The sequence below is a fragment of the Syngnathus scovelli genome, chromosome 13 (genome assembly GCF_024217435.2).
Source record: "Syngnathus scovelli strain Florida chromosome 13, RoL_Ssco_1.2, whole genome shotgun sequence".
Lineage (NCBI taxonomy): Eukaryota > Metazoa > Chordata > Actinopteri > Syngnathiformes > Syngnathidae > Syngnathus > Syngnathus scovelli.
In genome coordinates this window covers 7992878-8015341 of record NC_090859.1, presented here as the reverse complement: position 1 = coordinate 8015341, position 22464 = coordinate 7992878, and the positions used below count along the sequence as shown (strand labels likewise).

Here is a 22464-nt window from a genome sequence, read left to right as displayed (position 1 = left end):
GGTTTTGAGTGATTAATTCCATTTTTTAGATTTGTTCTGTTGTATTTTGTAGTAAATTATTGTAGATTACTTGTAATTGCTTGTAAATTACGTCTAGTGAATTACTGCGTACGTTCATTTCCCCAAATATGAACAAAGTGGTCTGTTTAGTCTTTGTTAACATCTTTGGTAATAACTTGTCACCTGACTAAAAATGGGAAAATGATCTGAGTAGTACTTCAGTGTTTTTTATTTTGCACAATAATAAAGCGACCACAGTCTTGTGTATGAGTATAGTTTTGATAGATAAAATATCAACCTTTTTTTTAAATGGTAACCCAAAAAGTCAATATTCAATGTCGCTCTTTTATTACGTCACAGAGGGCGCAGACATACACGTGTGGACGAAATCCCTAAATTAAATTTGCGAATGTTTTGCAGCTATGAATGACTTACCTGCAGATGTGAACACATTCCTGCTCAAGCATCCTTTTCTAGAGGTGACTGACAGCAAAAAGGTGGGAGAATACGTCACGGGAAAAATGTGATGCTAGCAGTCGTAGGTGCTCTGCTCGTGTTGTCACAACTGTAACGTGTGATGCCTGAATGTGTAAAACAATAATGAAATTGTCGATGGTTTGATACTGTTTCAGATTAAGTGCACACTGAACGGGCATGAGTTTCCATGCAACCTGGAGGAGCTGCAGAAGTTCGTTAAAGGGAAAAAGTATCTGAAGCTGAGCTCCCAAGCAGAGTTTAACTACAGCCAGTTTGAACCCCACATAGTGGCAAGCTCAAAACAACCGTAGGGACACACTCACACATGCTCACCTCTGATTATCAAGTCACAAGTGATTTGCCATTTCTTGATTCACCATTGAAATGACAATTGCTCAATCAAGTTGTCATGATACATGTTGTGTTGTCTTATGCAGCAATCAGCTCTTCTGTAAGTTGACCCTCAGACACCTAAATAGACAGCCACACCATGTATTAAGGCACGTCAATGGGAAGCGCTTCAAGAAGGCTCTCGCCAAATGTAAGCGTGTAATTGGTTTCCACTTGTAGTGTTGGGGGAAAAAATATCTATATATATATAAATATAACACGTAAAAAAACTTGTTTGTTTCTGCTGCCCAAGATGAAGACTGTGTGAAGCAGGGCATCGCGTTCGTCCCAATTAGACTTCAGCAGAAAAGGCCGAAGGAGACGGGCACAGACGTCCACCGGGGCAGCAAGTCCAAACATGGCAACGGCACATTTGAGCCATCCTCCAGCGACGACGAAGACCATAACGACTCCGAAGACAGCATGAGCGACCTATACCCCTGTCAGCCCCTCAAATTCTGCGTCTATTTACCTGATGGGTTTTCTTCTGTTAACACCGTTTTCTATCACAGCGTCAATGTTCTCTTTGAAGAACCCGGCCGAGAACTTGGAGGCGGAAGAGTGCAAGGATAAGGATGACTTCCAAACCAGTGACGATGACAAGATGGAGGTGGACACGCTAGCCATACAGAAACGTAAAAAGGTCTGCAGAATTTGTCTGTTGAATCTGCATGACCACACTATTACAGAACATGCATTTTGTTCACATTTCAACAAGTGTGGGAAATGTTTTTCTCAATATACACCAAAAATGAAAAGAAATGTCAGACTGATATCAGTTCAAAGTGCAGAAATGCACTCACAGACATATTTTCATATATTTTTAAAAAAGGTTCACTTGTTAATGGGTGCACATAAACCGCAGACTCATCTACTATGTTCCCATAAATCATAGATTGTGTTTAATATGACACAAAATCACTAATGTTTTCCAGGTCCAGGGTGGTGGCGCCTTTCAGAAGAAATTCAAAAAGAACAACTGGAAAGGCCGTAATAAAAAATCTGTGAAAATCAGGAAAGGAAAATAAATTATAGCAGCACATTTTTGTTGTCTTTATATTAAGCACAATATAGAATAACACAGTTCCTATACAACAATGCATCTCTAAATTTAGCTTCTTTTTTTTTTTTTTGTCGCATAGATAAAATGGATGTTATACGACATTGGTTTAACTTTGAAATTCAATTCAATGCATTCTATTAGCCATGATTGCGCAATTACAGCGCCACGATGTGGACAATATTACCTACTGTAAAGTGCTAATCTGCCTTCTAAAATGACGTCTTTTCTGTGTCGGTCCGTTACACAGGAACGTGGATTTCTATGGCGACGTTCATGCTGGAAAGTAAAACAAATCTTTACCTGTATGACAGTAAATTTAAGGAAACAACACATAACACGTTTTTATTTAATAATTTTACCTTGAATATAACATTGTTACATTTCCTTGAACGTTTCTAAGGCGTGTTAAGAGACCGTGGGCGGGTGTAAAAACAAAACCCAAAAAACACGACTGTCCAGTTGCTGGTGCGTGCGTGCGCTCACATAAATTATGTCGACAGAGAGCCAGTACGAACCATGAATCAGAATCAGTATGTCAGGATGTTAGCCGTCCCGGCCGGCCTGGCGTTATGTGCACTTTTCTTCATCCAAGCCGAGGACCCACCGAGCGCCCAGGTGGTCACCGACCACTCCATTTGGTTCAAAAAGGTGTTGCGAGGTGCTCTAATGCGCCTTGGTATGTGCGTCATAGCGTGTGTTTCCCTCTACTTGTTGGTGGCCACCTACGAGCTCTTCTGCAGCCCAATGGAGCTGCTCAGGGCACCGGAGGATGTGGGATACATCGCGGATGACGGCCGATCCAAGGCGCGCACCGCCAATGCTGTGCGCCGCCGCAGGAAAACCGGAGACCTGCCCCCGATATACCCAAACGGCTGGTACCGAGTTCTGGATTCTCACATGCTGGGGAGAGGAGATGTCCGAGATGTTACCATGGTTGGTATGTATAAAACTGCATTCAATTTACCCCAAAACATTTGAGTTTAAAACAGTGCGAAGAAGTTTTGCAAAGTTTCCTTGTGGGGTTTGTTCCAAAGCGCGCTGTTGAATATACTATAAAGGAAGTAAAAAAAATAATAATATATTGCTTTAAAAGAAAACTGTTCAGACGGAGAGATATAGAACCCTTAAGATAAACAAAACCATATAAAACACAATACCGGAACACATGCGGCTATTGGCAATTTGTACTTTGCTTCAAACAATTATAAATAATTACAGTAAATTACAGTAATTATGTCTTTAAAAAAAGACAATGGATGGAGAAAGATATATACATATTTTTATCACTTGCAACCAGTCAGACAACATTATGCAAAACTGACAATAAGCATCAAGCCTTTAGTTCGCTATTCTCTCAGAATGCAAATCAAGATTCAAATTCAAAAGTGTTATTCAAGTCTTAATGAACACATTTCTTGAGTTGGTGCTTTGTGTAGGCTACTGTACACTTTTAATCAAAGAGTCATGGTAGCACTCATATTTGGTTTGTTGTGAAATTTGGATGCTTAGTGACATCCGTGTCTAACACTGCCCTATTGTCACCTTTTCATGTGTGTGTGTACAGTAATGAAGGCCTTATGTGGTCAAAGAAACATGACCCCATTAATCATAGCCAAATTCCACCTGTTTGTATCCATGTCACGGGGCAGCCATTTTGGTACTTGCTGTCGACTGAAAATGATGCCTGGCAGGTGTGGTTTTATTTTCAGTCGACAGCAAGTTACAAAATGCCCGCCCCCTGTGAGGGATAAAAATGGGTGAATACTGCTTCTTATCTCATATTCCACAAACGCAATATTAATCGGAATGACAGACTAGTGGGGGCACATACATATTGTAAAGAAATGTATTGTAAATAGAAATGTTGCTGCTCTAAAACTTTTAATTTTTAGCACTGGTTTAATAGTTTACATAGTTTCTTTGTTGCTTAAACAAACTATTTTCACAGCAGTCATTTAAACAAAGATAGAGGTGACCTAACATGTACTCATTGTGCTGAAATTGCTTCTTATAGGTGTTAAGTTGGTCGTGTTTCGAGGTGAGGATGGTAAGGCCTACGTATTAGACGCCTACTGTCCACATTTGGGAGCCAACCTGGCTGTGGGAGGACGTGTGGTGGGAATCTGCATCGAGTGCCCATTCCATGGGTGGCAGTTTCGGGGGGATAATGGTAAATGTGAAAGGATACCATACACTGAGAAAGGTAATGACAATCAATTTGCACATGCATGATCACGAAATTTCGGTTTCTTTGTGTGTCTTTGGCATGTGAAGAAATTGACAATAAAGCTGACTTTGACTTTGACTTTTATAATTCAAAGGAAAATATTAATTTACAAGCTCTCAATCAAGCAGTACAGAAAATAATTGTTCAACCGTCTGTGTCTATTTAGACTTTTCCCAGTTTGGTGTGTAACTTTAACCTTTTTGTTTTTTAAGTGCCAGACATTGCCAAGACGAACATCTGGCCCAGCTGTGAAATTAACGGTCAGATCCTTGTTTGGTTTCACTGTGATGGAGAAGATCCTCAATACAATATTCCAGAGCAGGAGGAGATTACCAAGGGCGAGTGGGTTTATCGTGGAAGAACAGAGCATTTTGTTAACGCTCACATCCAGGTACGTACGTGCTTGTTAGGGGTTGTCCAACTCCGTATTTGACATTTGATGAAGCATCACCTTGTGTTGCGTTATGCTGTTTTAGCAGAACTCAATGAGGGGGTTCATGCCCCCCAATTTTTCCCAGTAATTGTTTTTCCATATTCCTCCGTGATATATAATAGGGTATACAGTCACTGCTTATCAGTGTTTTCTGAAGAATTATTTAAAATAACAACTATAAATAAAAACACGTTTTGTAAACCCTCTGAGATATTCTTGACAACCCATGCCCCCCCCAAAGTAAAATGAAATCCAGCGTTTAGCAGCCAGTGTCACTGCAGGAGATTCCTGAAAACGCCGCAGACCTGTCTCACCTGACTCACCTGCACAAGCCAGGCATTGTGAGCGGAGTCGATCTACGCTACACATACAGCAAAGCCTGGGAGTTTGTGCGACATGATTGGGAAGTAGGTATATTTTTGGCAAATTCGACTTTGCATATTAACTGGCACCATGTTAGCCTTGGAATAATCAAGACTAATTCTGGAGGGCTTTGTGCTAGGTGTCTTCATCACATAGAGACATGTTAAGACATCTAAAAACTCTTAAAAAGATTTTAAAATTGTGTAATTTCTTCACTTTCATTGTTTTTTGTGTTTAAATTCAAGGCTCAGTGGGAAGCAGAGTCCGCTCCCAACAATCACTGTTCTCAGATGCTTGTGAAACATTGCCTATACTTGTTTGGATACCATTTGCGTGTTTTGGATCTCCACATCGTTGCTAGACAGGTACAAAAAAGTTTAAAGCATATTATGCTGGCAATCATGATTGAATTGATTGCTTGATCATTTATGTTGATAGACTGCGCTAACTACCCATAGAACTCTACATTTAAATTCAACTACACGATTTAATAAAGAAATGCATACATGACTACACTGATTTTTATTTTTTTTACATTTTTCAGATAGGACCAGGAGTGGTGTTTCTGCATTTCAAGCATAGTTTTTTGGGCAGTGGAGTGATCATGCAAAGTGTGACACCGGTGGAGCCTCTCTTGCAGTGTGTCACACATACAATGTTCTATCAGTCAAATATTCCAGCCCCGGTGCCCAAATTCATCTTGAAAGGAGAATCAATTCAGGTAAGGTCTACTTAAATGCATCATTTTGTCTTGACATACAACACACAAAAGACTGAAGACATATCCCAGTTGAATTGTAGCTATGGTTTTGATTGTACAATGGGGACATTTATTATAAAGATTACTGATTCCAGTAGTAGTTATGATATTTGTCTGTTTATCTAGTTTGAGCGGGATGTGATGATCTGGAATAATAAAAAGTACATCTCTAAGCCTCTCTATGTGAAGGAAGAGTCGGCCATCAAGAAACACAGACGCTGGTTCAGTCAGTTTTACAGTGAGAACAGTCCTCGGCTCCAATACCAACATGACACTTTAGACTTCTGACCTCTTCATATATGCTTACTTTCAAGTTTAGCAACATTAGTGTATTTATTGACTTTATTTTTCTATAGAACTATAAAAATATCATCTTATAGTACTCACCGTTTCCAGTTTTTAGGTACTTAATTATATTGCTAAACATAGAATAATTAGTCCGACAAAGTCTGAAAACTTGGGGAATGAGAAGGATTGAAGAAGATTGGTAGATACACAAATGCAATGATGAATAATGTGTTATTGCTGTGTGTTAGGTGATGAATAAAATCTAAAAGGAATACAAGACTGCTTCAACCTTACTGTTTAAAGCATGTATGTATACAGACTTTAGACTCACAGTACTTGCCAGAGAGTTCTGATTCAGATCTACCAGAGGAACAAAAGTGTATATTGTAAAATGTGTGCCATGTGTTAATATTTTAGATTGAAGAGTGGATATGTTAGCAATAGGTAACATCATATACATTTATTTATAGACAGCAACCATTTTTTGGGGGATGTATGTGTACGACAAGTAAATAGCGCCCTCACCTGGACAAAACTCAAACTGTCGCGCGATTATTTTCTTATTTAGATTTTTTTACCTCTATTTTCATAAAAGAAATAGATAATAATAATAATAATAATAATAATAATAATAATATTAATAATAATAATAATAATAATAATAATAATAATAATAATAATAATAATAATAGCACACAGAACAATATTTAGAATAGTCTCCAGTCATTCCTCGTTAATGTTTTTTCTCAAACTCAACAACAAATTGAAAAATTATAATTTGGTACAGTCTGATTTGATGCAATATGATTCGATACCAAGGTAAACAACTTGTATATTATAATTTGACGGAGTCTGATCTGATGCAATGTGATTCAATGCCAAGGGAGCAGTCAGTGTCATCAGAGGCTATGCCATGGGTCGGCAATTTAATTTGGCCCTGAGCCCATTTTCTTCCGTCGCGGGCTGAAATGGCATTTTCATCAGGCACACTGCTTTTCTTACTAAAAGCAGAAAGCTTTGAGTATCCACTTAGATAGAAATAAAAATAAAATCCAATGCATTATTATTATAACAATATCTAAACGTCATGACAGAGCTTTATTAATTTTGCTGGAAAGTTCCTCTTTGTTTACCACACATGTTTTTGTCCTCCAATATAAACCACCCTGCACTTCTAACCCCTATCTAGCTAACGTTTACCAAAGTATAGACTACTTCCAAAACTACTGCAGCAAAAATCACATTATGCTCACAATTGTCCATTGAGAAATAGTCTGTTCATTAAATTGGCCCTCGGTATTAAATCACCACAGCAGCACAACTGTGCAATAAACTGTCCTTACATACCGCATACACAGCTGCTAGCAGAATTTGTGGGCCATGCTTGTCTCCTAAAGACTTTGTGAGCCATGCTTGTTTCCTAAATCCCAACGGAAAAATTGCATATGCCAATCATGTAATATGCTTTTTCAACGCAGTGCCATTTGCTGGATATGATGGAGCACTTTTGCAAAATTGTCACTAATCTATACTGAGTGCTTGTGCTGTTGAAAAGCTTTACTGAGAGGAAACTTTAAAATGCAAAGACTAAAAAAAAACAGAAGTTAGAGTTAAGTTATGCTCCAACATCAGGACAGCTGTTGAGAGGAAAAGCAAAGCGGGTGACAAACTATGCCAGATGGGATGACCAAAGGACATCTGTTCCACTACACTAAGACTTGGCCAACAGGAATTATCCTCACTGTAGTGATGTGTCAGGAGTTTGTGTTGCCACACAAATTGGCACGAGAGTCCCATCTGCAGCGATCTGTTTGACAGGCACGCAAAGCTCTGTGACACCTTCCTGGGCTGCAACCATGCTCTGAGCCAAAAAACACACTGGCTCACTGCAGTGCTCTTTCTGTCCACAGACCACTGCAGTACCTCGGTAGGCCTATAGGAGAAGTAGAATAATAAATAATCCAAGTCTTTTAAAACATGCGCTCGGTGATCACTTGTCTCCTCTATACTTTTTATATTATGTGGTTGTGTAATTTTATCGGATTGGAATATGTACTCTGGTTGCTGAATATTTACTAGTTCTTGTAAAGATCTAAAATTGGCATCACCTGTAAGTGAGTCAATGAATATTTTAAACATATTTTGGACTAAATGCTTCACAGATTTAAGCAACCGGCAGCTGATAAAGACATGCACATTTCAAATATAACAGAAATGTGTTCAGATGTATGGATATAAAAAGTTTATAATCATTCCAATAACTGCAAAATCAAATCCATTTTCCTTCTTTAGATTTGATGTCATGTACTTTGCTTTGTTTCAGTTTTTGTGGAGCCATGTACATGACTAGATAGTTTTTCTTTATGGGTCATTGTCATTAGAAGCTTGAATGGACTTTGTGTGTGCAACATATTAATAGCAGCAAAATCACCTTGATCTCCTTTTGTGGCACAAACAAAATAGGGTGTATGTATGTATACACACACACACACACACACACACACACACACACACACACACACACACCAAGACTATGGTTTATTCTGAGGGGCAAGGTCATACTTTTGACGAGTGAATATCAATAACTGGTTGGATGACTGAACAAAGTTGAAAGAAGCGGTTGTTTCAGTTCTTTCTCAGAGACAGACAAACATTCACACAATGTCCCTCTGCCTCCGAGCTAACAGGCCTCTCTAATTTGACACAGTTATTGATCCATATTGATCTGCAATTCAACCCCTACTATTTTTTCTAGCAAATGTAGCAGTAACTTAAAATCTAACAGCGATTGTGTGTTGTGCATGAGTACTGAATACTTCAGCTCAGCATTGGGAGAGGGTAAGTACTGACTCGGTTCACACATCTATGATTTATGCGGGACATAACATAAGAAACACATCACAAAGACAGGCCTTAGTTTGACATTGACTCACTGAAGCATTCATTTCAAATACCGCATCAACTTAATGTCAAAGTGCTGACAGGAAGAAAGCCTGCTTTGCCCCCCGCCTCCTCCCTTTCTCTCAATCAGATAACACGGGTTGCATGTCACAGTCATCCAACCATAATGACATCGTTGGGTTGTGTTCACATTAGAGAAACATGAACAACGCATTGTGTACAGGTATGAGGAGCACATGCGTAAATTACACACAAGCTGAAAGCACCCAAAACGCTTTGATGTGGTTAAATGGGGAGCTTAGTGTTAAACTTTTAACATGTATGTTGCAAGAATTTAATTTCAGACATTAAGAATTTAGTTAAATACAAAATTAAAGGACCTTCGAAAGCATATTATGTAGTTGACAGTTGAAAGCATATATATATTTATATATATTTCATGTCTTGATTAATGCACAAAACAAATAAACACAATAGGTAAGTTAGAAAATACGAGGAAACTTGAACTTGAACTTTAAAATAATTTCTATAGCGGCCTGTGATAAGAAGAGCAGTTTGCCTGCTGTTGCCATGGTAACCCACATTGTCTATTTTTATACTCTCTGATATTGATGCCCCATACCAGACATGTTGTGTTAACTCAGCACTATATTGTAGCACTAGGGTTGATGATAACATTGGCGCACAAACAAGTGCTGTGGTTAGAAAAATCCATTTTTTTAAATTATTTTACTTGTGATCATAGCTTAACATTTTCTTCATTGCACCACTGGATTACTGCAACTTCAACACTGTTTAACTGTACTATGATTAGAAATTCCAAATCCTGAAAACAATGAATTTAATACCTTATTATACTGGTAAATGAGTTTTAAAGTATATCAATCAAATAAAATCATGATAAACAATGTGCTGCAACGGCATCATAACACAATTGTTAGCATAAATAATATCCCAAAAATAAAAAGCCCAACGATCCTCGTCCTCATGTTGTCAATGTTTGCTTTTGTGTAGCTTGACAGCTCAATGTGTGAACTCAAGAATGTGTCAGTGTACGCGCGCCTCTGTGGAATTGCTTTTGTTTGTCTGTGCACTTCGCTCTTTGAGCCGATGACGAGTTCTGCTTGCTTGGCATCTTGCGTTTATCCTATGCCTCAGTCTCACTGAGTGCGGGAGCCTTTTCAAAATTCGTTGGAAACTTATGTAATGACTGCAGGAGCGGGTTTGTCCCATCTTAGTGATGTGAGAGTAGGTGGAAGGATTCTCTCCGTCATTTAACAAGAAGTCCGAAAAGATCTGCAGCAGTCACATCAAGGCAATGATGATATTAACAAATACCAGGAGCAATACATGTAGAAATAAAACCTAACAAAATTGTCACCAGAGACAACTTGAGACAAATTGAAGCCAGTTATCTCCCAGCTCACCGACGATGAATGGTGATTTGTTCATCCTCGTTATTAATGCATCGGCTCCCCGCGACACCAGTGTGTTGACTGATTTATAATTCAGCACACTCTTTGATGATTCTTCTACTGGCCCCGTTTTCAAACACCTTTTCAAGTGGCAGCATTTGTTGATAATAATAATCTGCCTGAAATAAACCCATCATGACCGAAAGCTCAATCGCTGCGGGTTAACATTTTAATTTGAGTGTTAATTTGAGTAAAAGAACAAATTTGTGTTTGATTTGTTCACACAACGAGCTTGTGACTAGTTCCGTTTTGTGAGCGTGTGAGAGAGGGAGAGAGATTCTTGTTTCCAAGGTAACCGTGAAGTTGATTCAGCTCTTGTATCTAGCAGAGAAAATGCTCCTCACATCTACTTGAATCAGAGCTCACACACTATCACGTCCTGTCTTCTGTCACCCAAGATAAGGAACACAAGTTGCGTGGGACAGTAAGTGTGTGACAGATGGAAAATAGATGTGAGTGACTTGCAAGCTGATTAATGGCCCGTCTACTTTCAGCTCCATTTTATTCAGGGAGCAAGACAGTAAAATCTGATTCTCAGAGTTGGCAGGGTACTTTTATGTTAATACTATCATTGTATGTATTGGTGAATGTATAATATTAGAGTTTCTGACAACATCCTGTACTGCTTGTCACTTCCATTCTGAGAGAGAGTCGGAGGTTTGTCCTCATTTTTAGCTGGTTCGGGAACAGCATTGACTTGCAACATTGTGCAGGACAACACTGGCAAGCCCATCGGGCATCTGCCCTGTAAGCCACATGACCAGTCCAGCCTTGATGGTGGATAATGATTTGAAATAACAGTAAATTGAAGTGGAAGCCTGTTTATACATATTGTAAATCAATGGACCACTGTATGTAGTTTCTTTGTGACATTTATTTTGTTCGGGGATGCACGAAATAAATAAATAAATAAATAAATAAATAAATAAATAAATAAATAAATAAATAAATAAATAAATAAATAAAAGAAGAAAATTGTGGGTCGTGTATGTCGGGTGCGCGCAGGAATACCAAAGCGCGTGTGCACAGCTGTCAGAACCAAGGACAGCAGCCCCTTAGCCCCGAAGCGACCTGCAAGGGAACTTCGGCGTGATCATCCCCCACCGACAACGCCGAACGCTGCGCACTCCTCACGAGACACTGCGGATCACGTGGCCGAAGACATTTTTCACCGGAGAAAGGTGCAAGATGTTACTCCGTCGCTTGCTTCTAAGATGATCGTGCTCAGTCCTCCGCATTGCCGATAAATTCACAGCTTAATTGTCACTGCTTTTTTTTTTTTTTTGGCCAGCACCCTCCCTCCATCGCTCCACAATCACCGCCCACACGCTTCGTGCTTGCAACCCGACTGTCAGAGTCGCGCTGCCGTCCAGGAGCTGCTTGAGCCGAGCCGCCTGCACCGGGGAGAGAAGTGCACGGGCTGGGGGCTTGTGTTTGACGGTGCTGCTGGCGCAAACCATGCGGCTCCTTCTGTTGGCCGTGCTAGTCTGGTGCTCGTGCGCGCGGGCCGGCTGCGAACCCAAAATTGTTAACATCGGAGCCGTCCTCAGCCAGAAGAGGTACGAGCAGATCTTCAAAGATGCGGTGACCCAAGCTAACCAAGTCTACGGACGGGACAAATTTAAGCTCACGGCCATCTCCGTCACGCATAAACCCAATGCCATCCAGATGGCTCTGTCCGTGTGCGAGGACCTCATCTCCAGTCAGGTATGTAAAGGCTGCCTAATTTAGCTTACTTTGCTGTATTTTTCAAGTCAACTCTAAAAGCATTTCAATTATGCTGAGAGGGGTTGGGAAGCAAGTTATTTAAATGAAAAGTTAGGTAGGGATCATAAACATTTCCTTTTCTGTTCGCCGTTCAAGTCTTTTTCTACTCAGTTGCCATGGTTACATCACCATTTTCTGAACTCTACATATAGACCTCATACAGGGTCATCCACCCATCCCATGTTTATTATACCATTTATAATCCCACTATAGGGTCTCAGGTGAGATGGGGCTGGCAAGTATTCCATCTGATACATATAGACAGACTATATATACCCTCATATTCACACCTTAGGACATTTTACAGGTGTCAATGAACCTAACATTTTTTTTTTTTTCATTGTGGGAGGAAATGACAAGGAAGAGCAAACTACCCACCGGAAAGCCCAGATTTGAACTGCCAACAGATTTTAGTTGGGCTCAATTTTCAATTTTATATAAAAACTTTGCAATGAACTATTTAGTTAACAGCACAAGCAATTTTTGTGAGCTCTCACTATATAGTTTATGTTCATGACGTTATCTGGCTGTCTCTCACTATCAAAACTCAGTAATTAAAACCACACATCCATCTCAATTTATTGGTTATGAAAAATGATGATAATGCAAAATAAGTACGACAGAATTTTATGGCCATATGAAAAGCAACATAATGAATGTCATAATATTAATATTAAATTTTAGGGTGAATCTAAAGCACACAAATATAAATGTAAAGGTATTTTGCCTCATAAAGGTTAAATGTAGATTGCACCTCTGCATGAATGCTGATTATACTCCCACTTCTTAAGCTTTCCGTGGTGAACCGTTAAACTATCCATTCAGGTTGGAATTTTTCCCAGATGCACTGAAAAAAACAGGACAAAAAACACCAACGAAAGCATTTCATGAGAAGCACGGTTTGGTGAATTTGACATGTATCCAAAATATAATCCAGACCACAAATCATTTCATTTTTTTTAGTCCAACATAACGAACCCCCCCCCCCCGACCACACACACACACACAACATCCTTGCGGAGGATGAAGGGGCTGCTTTACATTTCAGAACAGACAGCTGCAGATCTAGTGAGATGCAATGAAATCCAGCGAAGAGTGAAAATGGGAAAAATGCTTTTGACTATTAAAGGCAGCCTGATAGGTGATGCATGCCCTGTATGATAACTGCTCAAGATAGTTGTAGTAGATATTACATTCAAGGGCAGCTCACGCGACAATCCGTTTCATATTCAATGCTGTAACATGTAGTCTTCTTTTTAAAAGGGACGTTCGATACCCCTTTTTTTCAGGTCGATACCAGGATAAGTACTCAATTCTTGAGTAGCTACCGATGCCGATACCACGTACCGATACCACTAGTACTTTTGATACATAAAATCCCACCCCTATATTTGATCAATAATTTTAAAGCCCTATATATTCCAGTGCAGCATTTTTCCTTAATATTGCATGAAATTAATGACATAAAACTGCCTCAAGAGGGCAGTTATCGGTTACTGTCGTGAGTTCAATACCCTGAAATAAGGCTGATATCAGCACCAATATCAATACTGGATATCGATACTCGCCCATCCCTACTTTTAAATGAGGTATTAAATGCAATATGTTTTTCTGCGGTACAATGGTCTTTAAAAGTGTGATACAGCTTGAGCCAATTGACCACAATCCATAAGTAATGCATGGTAAGCACAATGCACCTTGGAGAGTTGTACAACACTCCAACCATATGCTCATGTAATACGCAACATGGCTTTTAAAAACCTTACATCACAGCATGTTGAGGCATGAAGTCACTCTTCCTCCTCTCACATTTAATATTATTAGGCTTCATGTAATAATAATTATTAATTAGAATAAAAACGCCCACGTGCTTGTGTGCCACTCTAGAATGTCTCCAGTTCTCTGCATGATGCAATGACTCAAATCTACAGAGGCTTGGAGAATAATGCAGTCACTAGTCTTGTAGCACATGCTCACTCATAGCACGCAATCCAAATGCAAATTGTGTGCTCTTGCAACAACAATAATTTAAAAATCATTAACGTCTATGCACACGCATGGCCTAATTCAGGCAGAGTCAATGAAAGTTTTAATCCTCTGAATTTTGGCTTGCGGGTGATTACGGTCACTGAGAGGGAAAGTCTGTGGCAGATGGAGGAGGAGATGCCTGCGAGCATTCCTTGGATGGTAAATCTCATTTTTGACCCAAACATACGGACGGCTTGCGTCCAATAATCCACGGCTGCACACATGCCGCCTCCATTAATATAGGTCTGTTAGCCCAAAAAATAAAAGGTTATTTCTGTTTTTTTTTCTCTGATAGTGCCAGTGGAGCAATCAATATGCATAGACTTTCTACAAGATTTTTTTTAATAATCGATGTGAAGTAAATTCAGCGAGGTTAAGCACAACGTCAACAAGTAATCATTTGATAATGGTAAAATTTGTATCGCCAGTTGGCTTTGTCTTATATCTGCATCATTGCGCTGCAGTGTTTTTAATGTCTGGTTGTTGTATTTACTTTTATATGCCTACAGAGATTTAGAATTTAAGTGGATTTAACCCAAGGGAAAATAAATACACATTATGTGGACATTAATGTGTCGGTATGTGGCCTCATCAGAATTAAGCAGGATTTTTATGATCACACTGAAACGATGTCAAAACACGAAAATACTGTAAAGCATTTTTATGACATTGCTCACGGATCTGTTTAAATGTGTTTTTGAGTATAAAGTTTGTAGTTAATTAAGAGCAGAAGCAAGCTCAAAGTGTTGTGTGTGTGTGGAATGGAGGCACATAATGCATTCAATTTGTGACATAGGCGTGTGTGCTGACAAGATAAATGCATCTCTAAGGTTTCTGCAAAATGTCAGTTCAGTCCCAGTTTATCACTAAATTAATATTTAATCTTCCGGGTGCACTTAGTGATGTACCGTAGTCAAGAATGTCAAGTCAAGTACTTCATTTGCACCCTAAACCATAGATGCCTTTGGCTGCCAAGATTTCTTTCATCAGTCCAGTCAAGCTGAACATCTTAAGACCACCGAACGTCTCGCTGGAGTTGTACATTGCAGAAGTGAATTCACTACTTTTGTCTCTCATGTCTGGCCTGTTAGATACATAAACAATGTAAATATTCTAAGAAACTTTGTTTTGGAGTCTCAATGCAAAGGATTTTGCCCTTACAGGTCTACGCCATCCTGGTGAGCCACCCACCCCAATCCAATGACCACCTGACTCCGACACCAGTCTCCTACACTGCAGGCTTCTATCGCATCCCCGTGGTGGGGCTCACCACTCGCATGTCCATTTACTCAGACAAGGTATGTGCTTTGGGAAATAATGTGAATAAGATTCAGGCTGAGTGGAATGAAGAAAGAGAAAGGACAGAGACTACGTGAAGTCAGAAAGTCCCCTGGGAGGACTTCACAAGCTTCCAAGATTAAATGGCCCATCACTGTCCATTAGAGGGCGGATGATTGAGTATGTTCCCAGCATGAAATTGAAAGAAGGCCATCAATAATGTCTTTGACCTGAATTAGGATTTTATGAAGCGCCAACCATCAACAATTAATTTTTAAAGAGAACACATCAATTTGTGCTTTGACACTTGGATTTATTTTTAAGTTTTTCTTTTTTAACTCGACAACATGCCTAAGAAATGATAATGTGACATCACTGGTGAGCTATTTTTAAAAGAGGCTAGCGGGCTACTAATCGGGCAAAACGCTGGTCATACAGGGGACAATTTGGCTGCTTTGTTGGAACACTGTTCTCCTTCTTGAGTACAAAAATATTTAACTTGAGACAATGTGGTCTGAACAATAACAGCCCAGAGCCCAAATGCTTCATTTGAATTCTAGTCCGTTCATGGTGAATCAGTCCCAGAGCTACACTTTTCTCCTTTTCTATCTCAGGAGGTCCGCAAAACAAAAAACTAATTTTACATATCTTTAGGATATTTATTAGATGTTCCTTATAGTGAACTTGGGGCAAATTTGAAAGAAAAAAAAAATTACTGGGATTTTTTTTTTTTTTCTGTTTTTAATTTGTGTGCATTTTAATTTTTAAATGGTTCCCTACAAAGTAAACGATTTACATGTTCCTCACATTTGATTACACGTGCAAACCATGACATTTGAAGTAAAATCTCGTTTATCCCAGAGTATCCATCTGTCCTTTCTGCGGACCGTCCCACCCTACTCGCACCAAGCGCACGTGTGGTTTGACCTGATGCGTGAGTTCAACTGGAACCATATTATCCTGATTGTGAGCGATGACCACGAGGGCCGAGCTGCTCAGAAGAGGCTGGAGACGCTGCTGGAGGAGAGAGAAACCAAGGTGAGATGCTCTGTCTCCGAGGCAAATTTGCCCCCCTACCTCTCACCTCCCAAACTGTTTCCCTCTCTGTTACGTGGCCACATCTCTTTCTCACCATTGTGTAAACATTTGCTAACATTCAAGAGACATCAACAGCGTCTAATGTGGTCTACCTTTGACAAAAGTTTGTGCGTTTATTTGCTCATCTTCACGTTGCTTTTCGCCATAGTCCGAAATTATCCCATGTCTATCAACATTGGGAGCCAAATAGTGGACTTTGATGTGAGGCTTTGCAAACCATCATTGATGGAAGTCATGGAGTCTTTTGGAGGAGGTCGTGGTCAGGGTAATTTTCCCCTTAGATGTTTGTATTTATTGTAGCGCACTGGATGATTTTTATGTAGCGCTGATGCATGCATTTTTGTATGCCTCTGAGCTGTGGAAATGGGTCACTGAAATGCTGATCTTCCATGAGGCAAATCTCATATGACCTGCAATGATGCAAAAGGGTGGTAGAGGAAGTGAAGAAGAGCATCTTTCTCATCTATTTAATAAGCTGAAATTACCCAAGGGTATCTTTTTTCTTTACACTCTCATTGTGCCTCTCTAGGCCTCTTGACTGTAATTGTGTATCAGAGTGAAATGAGTCCCGATTCAGAGGTTTAATTAAATCAGAAGGCGAAGACATGGCCAATATGATGTTCCGGCTTGAGGCAATTCACAGGAAGGCTGTGAAAGCTGTTGAAATAAGTGACCTGGATCAGCACTGATTAACACAGAGCTTCTTAAACACTTTGGATTTTCATCACACTAGATTGGCTACTCTGCACTTTAAATGATGCTACTGACATTTAAAATCCACTAGCAGTAACTCAGGAAAATTGTGTGTCTGAAAGACATTTTGATGAGAACCCAGGAAGTCGTTCTTTATTCTCCATCCTAAAATGAAGTGGCAGGCCCCATCGGAAATGGGAAAATATTGAGTATGCTTTTTCTGCTCTCTTAACTGTGACTGTCATCTTATCACGCTATAATTCAGAGACTGTAATTATGAAATAAAACTACCTACCTTCAAATGATGAGAAATAGATATATAATATAATAATTCTGGTCATAACTTTCCCAACACTATGATGAACATAGAAAATTAATAATAATAATAATAATTCCCCCACATTGTCAGTGCATATAAACTTAATTTAAATCATATTTCCCTGGGAACTGTGTTTCAAATAAGACTAAAAATACATCAGTGAGACATTAATGTTGCACTTGCTTTCCCTAAATCTGATATTATGCTTGATTTTTAATCAGTCCATTCTAAGTTATAGTAAGTTACTACAACAACAACAAAAATCCACAAGAACAATTTTATTTACACTTTGAGTGTTTTATGAATGTAATTATACTGAGTTGGACCACCACATCTCATCATGCTCTAATTAAAAGAGGAATATTGTGGTTAATCACATAGTTGAGTTGCACCGATGCAGAAAATTGACACTATTTTTAGCGAGCCATGAGCGAGGTCATTTAGTCACTGGGGGATCACTCACACCACCAGCAAAGAAGGTCCGGACATTTTGGATTTAGTCAGAAAGCAAAAGTGACTAACGCAACATTAATTATGAATGTCTGGACGTGGATGCAAAAATAGAGCACTCAGAAAAAAAACTCTCAGGGGAAAAAAAAAAGACCAACACAATTTCTTCTCGTGTGGAATAGCACCAGAATATTGCGAAGTGGCAAGACGTGCTTTGAGATAAATGCTTCAACACTCAACTATGATTCAAATTCTGTTTTTAAATTATTTAAAATGCTTTAAAATTGCAGCATCCCCTGAGAAGGAAAATATTCAATAATTTAGCTTTAACATCTGATTTAAGAGTAAGCTATGCAATTTTATTGGTTTCTACTTGAGTTTCACACATTTCTTTTTTTTTTTTAACTGAACTCAAGCACGCTACAAACCTACAGATTTGTTTGCTCATTTAAGTTATTTTAAGAGACGGTCCAAAAATGTAGTTCAACAGCTGCAGTGAAGTAGAAAATCCCGTATGTGAAATTTTCATATTAAATTTACTTTGAGGCATATTGGGGTCACCACAAGAGTTTTTAAATTTAGAACTTGGGCGTTTAATATGGCCTCTGCGGTGGTTATATCATGATGGAAATTTACTGGAAAATACAGCTGGACAGGTTTGAGAGGGGACGGGACACAGCAAAAACGTCACAAAAGACAGAAAAGAGCTGTCTAAAACTGATAATGATGACTATAAAGTTCTATATGAGTCAGTTTGTATCTATTTCATGTAGACTGGGAAGGTCGTGCTAAACTCCGAGTGGAAGAGATCCAACGACTAGCAAAAGGCAGACTGAACGTGTATAGCCCCAATTGTTTCAGGCCAAGGATGTTCTGCTGTGCTCGCACTTCACACGGTGGGTAAACAGCACATAAGCAGTAATGCATATCAGAATGTGACACTGATTAGGTGGCTGCCCACTGGGAAACCATTTTGCTGGCATTGCTAGTTGATGTAAGCCCACAACACGCGAGTAAAAGATTGTGTTGTTGCTCTTCTGCTTTTATCATCATCAGTTTGATTGAAGGATTGTTGAAGGAAGTCCATAAATGTCAGCGTCACTTGAGCAGTGCATCTTGGTCTTATGTCGTGTTAATAATTCTGGATGGAGTGATGGGTGCATAAGATTGTGGATTATTTTTTTTGTTTTTTTTGAAAGCTGGAATTAAAACAGGTGTGTATTATGTGTAGGCATTTTATTTGCGCTACATTTGATTAATGACATAAGCACTTTATTAACACTCGGAAAAAACCCAGAGACTAACATTTAATTTCCCCAATTCATGGATACTATTTATCACACGCAGACAATAAAGTTAACAAATGAGCCACCTTATTGATTTCCTCTAACAGTCTCAAGGGTGAAGTGCAGACTCTTCGTATAACATGTTGTAAATGATTTGGCTCCAAAATAAAGATGATTTTATGTTTCAGGTTTCAAAATTAACAGCCGCCAACCCGCCAAGTGGGAGTCACAATTCATTTTGGCTTTTTCGTGATAAAAATCGGGCCAGATCAGATAAATAATAATTTTGGTAAATAGAAGTTTATTCCTTGCCACCAGTGTCCAGTAGTGACACTAGTCCTAATATTCCAAGACAGTGGTCATAATAGCTAGTGGGCTAACTGCCACTCTCATCCACACATAACTTCTATTCATACTGTCAAACCCGCACAGATGAATAAAGAACGTGTCGCCCTGTTGGTCAGGCAATTCACAGTTCTCTAGAGTGTTGTAGTTAAAAGCTGTGATAAGCAATTAGTTGATTTCAAGCGCGAAACATCAATACAATTAAATCTACTCGTCGACTAATTGGCTCATACAAATAAAGGCATCTTCCCTAATATATGACTCTTCCAGCAAGCTCAGTTAAAGAAATAAATCCCTTGGGGATACGGAAATACGGTTGTACAGAGGACTCCCACAAAGACTTCATTTAAGATGTATTTATTTATTTATTTATTTATTTATTTATTTATGTATTTATTTATTTATTTATTTATTTATTTATTTATTTATTGTTTGTTTGTTTGTTTGTTTGTTTGTTTGTTTGTTTGTTTGTTTGTTTGTTTGTTTGTTTGTTTGTTTGTTTGCTTATCACACGGAAAAGACTTGTTGGAGTTTACCCTGTTTATTCCCTCCCACAATATATATATATATATTTTTTTTTTTTAATGATTTTTTTTCCATGAAATATATAATGGGCATCAGAACACTGACTTTTGATATTTGTGGGTCAGCGTGGTCGCTATCCCCGTGAGAAGCCGGCGTCGACTGTATAATTCTTAATTCAAAAAAGACTATTATGTCAATAGTCCTTCTCGTACTGGATTGATGTTTTTAGCTGGTGCGAGTTTCTATTAATTTTATAGTCACTTAATATCCGTTGCAACTTATTAACGAATGAAATAATTAATTAACCACGGCTATATTACTTGCTGCATATTTGTACGTTGTAAGTCTGATTTGTATGACTGCTGCTGCTGTCTTAGCTGTCTTGATGTCTTTGCAAGCCTCACAATTAAAGATCCCAATTTGAAGCACAAGTGGAGATTTGTTGGAATGCTTTGCTGCCCTCCATTTTCAACTGTTTATAATATTTTTCTGTGTCTGCATATTTTCTCTGTGCACATTACTCATCAGAATAAAAAAAGGAACTATGAAAACCTCGACCAACTGTCCTATGACAACAAGCGAGGACCTAAGGTATACATATTTGCATGGTCAATGCACGCCGCCCACCAACTTTCCGAACGTAGCAACTAGAAAATCCAGCCCGAACCGGTCACCAGCCGACCCAGAAATGCCCTCCACCCCCCTTGGTAGCACGTGTTTTCTTTAATTTTTAATTTGAGAAATTCCCATGTCGTTTCAATGAAGAATGGTTTTGCTATGACAAATGTTTTCAGCAAGAAAAAAAAAAGAACCGTGAGCAGCGCCCTGGCTTTTATCATTTTCATTTTGAATTCCTAAAAAATGGGATGCATGTCCTCTGAACTCTCACTTTCACGCGAAAAGAGTTTGCAAGTCTTTTTTCTTTGTGGAGAACCGGTGGTGTGGGAGCAACCCGTCTCCCGGATGCTACTTCCTCCTTACTTTTCAGCAGCTATTTTTTTTTGGTTCTTGAGGCAAAATGACCCTCTCACCTTCACCCGTTTTTAGTTATTGGTTGCATTGACCTTTTTCTTCCCCCCTACCTAACACATGCACGTCCTTTTTTGGAGCCTTGATGATCCTCAGTTTGCATGTAAAACCAAATGCAAAAGTTTTTTCCCCCTTCAAGCTTTTAATTTTTTTATATTCAGACGGTACACCCACTGGATCGCTATTTTTTTTTTTTTTTTTTTGCCTCCCGTTTACAAAATATAATGGGCCAAAATTGAACCAAGCAGGTAAAGAGGCATCACGCTGTCCAAGGAATGGGAAGTAGCTGGCTTGACCTTTCTTATGCTCCGATCACAGGCAGAGAAAGTCCTCCAGTTCAGCCAGGAGACAAACTTAACAGCCCTGCTGCTGGAAGCCAAAGAACTGGAGGCCCGAGTCATCATCCTTTCCGCCAGGTGAGTTTTGCTTCATTGCACCTCTGTTAATAGAGTAAAGTGAATAAGAAAACACTCTTCCGTATGTTCACACTTTAAAAAAATCACCTTTCATGTTGCTAATATGCTACTACTACTCACTTTGCCACGTTCTAAATCAGTATTACTGTGTTTATTGTAAAGACACAATTAGCATGTAACACTGGCGGAGCTAGAGGGGGGGCACCGGGGCACTACGCCACCCCCCCCAACACACCAACAAAAGTTTTTCAACATTTACACCCCACATCCCCCGTAAGGAACATGAAGTACTTCTTTATCAAAATTTTCAGAAGAATTTTGAGGTTTTGCAAACAAATTCTTGGTAGTGTAGGAATACTTCTTAAAGCATTTTAGTTCTTAACTTTTTTTATGCTAACAGTCCACCTGTTCTCAAATACTTCTTTCATTACCTGTACTGTAATTGCAAGTTCTTTCTTTCTGTCTTCATGAATTCCTTCTACTGGATCTTTCTTTATCATTACTCTCCCACCTCAACGTCTTTTTTAACCTTGATGTCCCCGTCACGTCGTGCCAGTGAGGAAGACGCCGCCGCTGTATACAAGGCTGCCCGCTTCCTCAACATGACTGGCTCAGGCTACGTGTGGCTGGTGGGCGAGCGGGAGATGTCGGGTAAAGCGCTGAGTGAGGCGCCAGACGGTACGTTCATCAGTCAGCAGAGACCTGTGGCGAACACACCAGTTAACCCAGACGTAACTCAAAGGATAAATCACAACAAATACAGGATTAGTGAGCTTAACAATTGATGTATTACTGTACATGATTTCACCATGGAACCAATGTGTGTCATGTGATGGATAAGCGTTTAAACGTT

At 39.2% G+C, this 22464-nt stretch overlaps 3 protein-coding genes across 16 annotated transcripts in view; all 3 read left to right on the top strand.

Moving 5' to 3' along the window:
* The first annotated feature begins 184 nt into the window (after positions 1–184).
* surf2 (surfeit 2) lies at positions 185–1909 on the top strand. The gene is made up of 6 exons (XM_049738300.2): positions 185–497; positions 633–784; positions 915–1018; positions 1121–1309; positions 1380–1510; positions 1803–1909. Exons 1-6 carry the CDS (start codon positions 423–425, stop codon positions 1893–1895), a joined length of 744 nt encoding a protein of 247 aa, XP_049594257.1. The 5' UTR covers positions 185–422; the 3' UTR covers positions 1896–1909.
* A 417-nt stretch (positions 1910–2326) lies between these two features.
* On the top strand, positions 2327–11816 carry zgc:92275 (cholesterol 7-desaturase nvd). Of its 4 annotated transcripts, none has more exons than XR_007485402.2 (8): positions 2327–2867; positions 3945–4133; positions 4370–4548; positions 4872–4997; positions 5199–5318; positions 5498–5674; positions 11383–11558; positions 11669–11816. XR_007485402.2 is itself a non-coding variant. In XM_049738299.2 (8 exons), exons 1-8 carry the CDS (start codon positions 2500–2502, stop codon positions 5999–6001), a joined length of 1245 nt encoding a protein of 414 aa, XP_049594256.1. In that variant the 5' UTR covers positions 2379–2499; the 3' UTR covers positions 6002–6195. The 4 variants fall into 4 exon arrangements, 3 of the variants coding, with proteins under 3 accessions (XP_049594255.1, XP_049594254.1, XP_049594256.1); XM_049738299.2 differs by lacking the exons at positions 11383–11558; positions 11669–11816 and adding an exon at positions 5840–6195 and having other exon boundaries at positions 2379–2545; positions 2622–2867; XM_049738298.2 differs by lacking the exon at positions 11669–11816 and having other exon boundaries at positions 11383–11570.
* The window catches only part of LOC125979734 (glutamate receptor ionotropic, NMDA 1), a 27531-nt gene continuing 16870 nt past the window's right edge, over positions 11804–22464 (top strand). For 7 of the 11 annotated variants that reach the window (XM_049738268.2, XM_049738262.2, XM_049738259.2 and 4 more), the window contains exons 1-6: positions 11804–12084; positions 15336–15470; positions 16312–16488; positions 20695–20757; positions 21514–21611; positions 22168–22289. In XM_049738268.2, coding sequence (XP_049594225.1) covers positions 11836–12084; positions 15336–15470; positions 16312–16488; positions 20695–20757; positions 21514–21611; positions 22168–22289 — 844 coding nt within the window. In that variant the 5' untranslated portion in view covers positions 11804–11835. The remainder of the gene's footprint in view (positions 12085–15335; positions 15471–16311; positions 16489–20694; positions 20758–21513; positions 21612–22167; positions 22290–22464) is intronic. The other 4 variants (XM_049738269.2, XM_049738265.2, XM_049738264.2 and 1 more) reach the window with 1 other exon arrangement.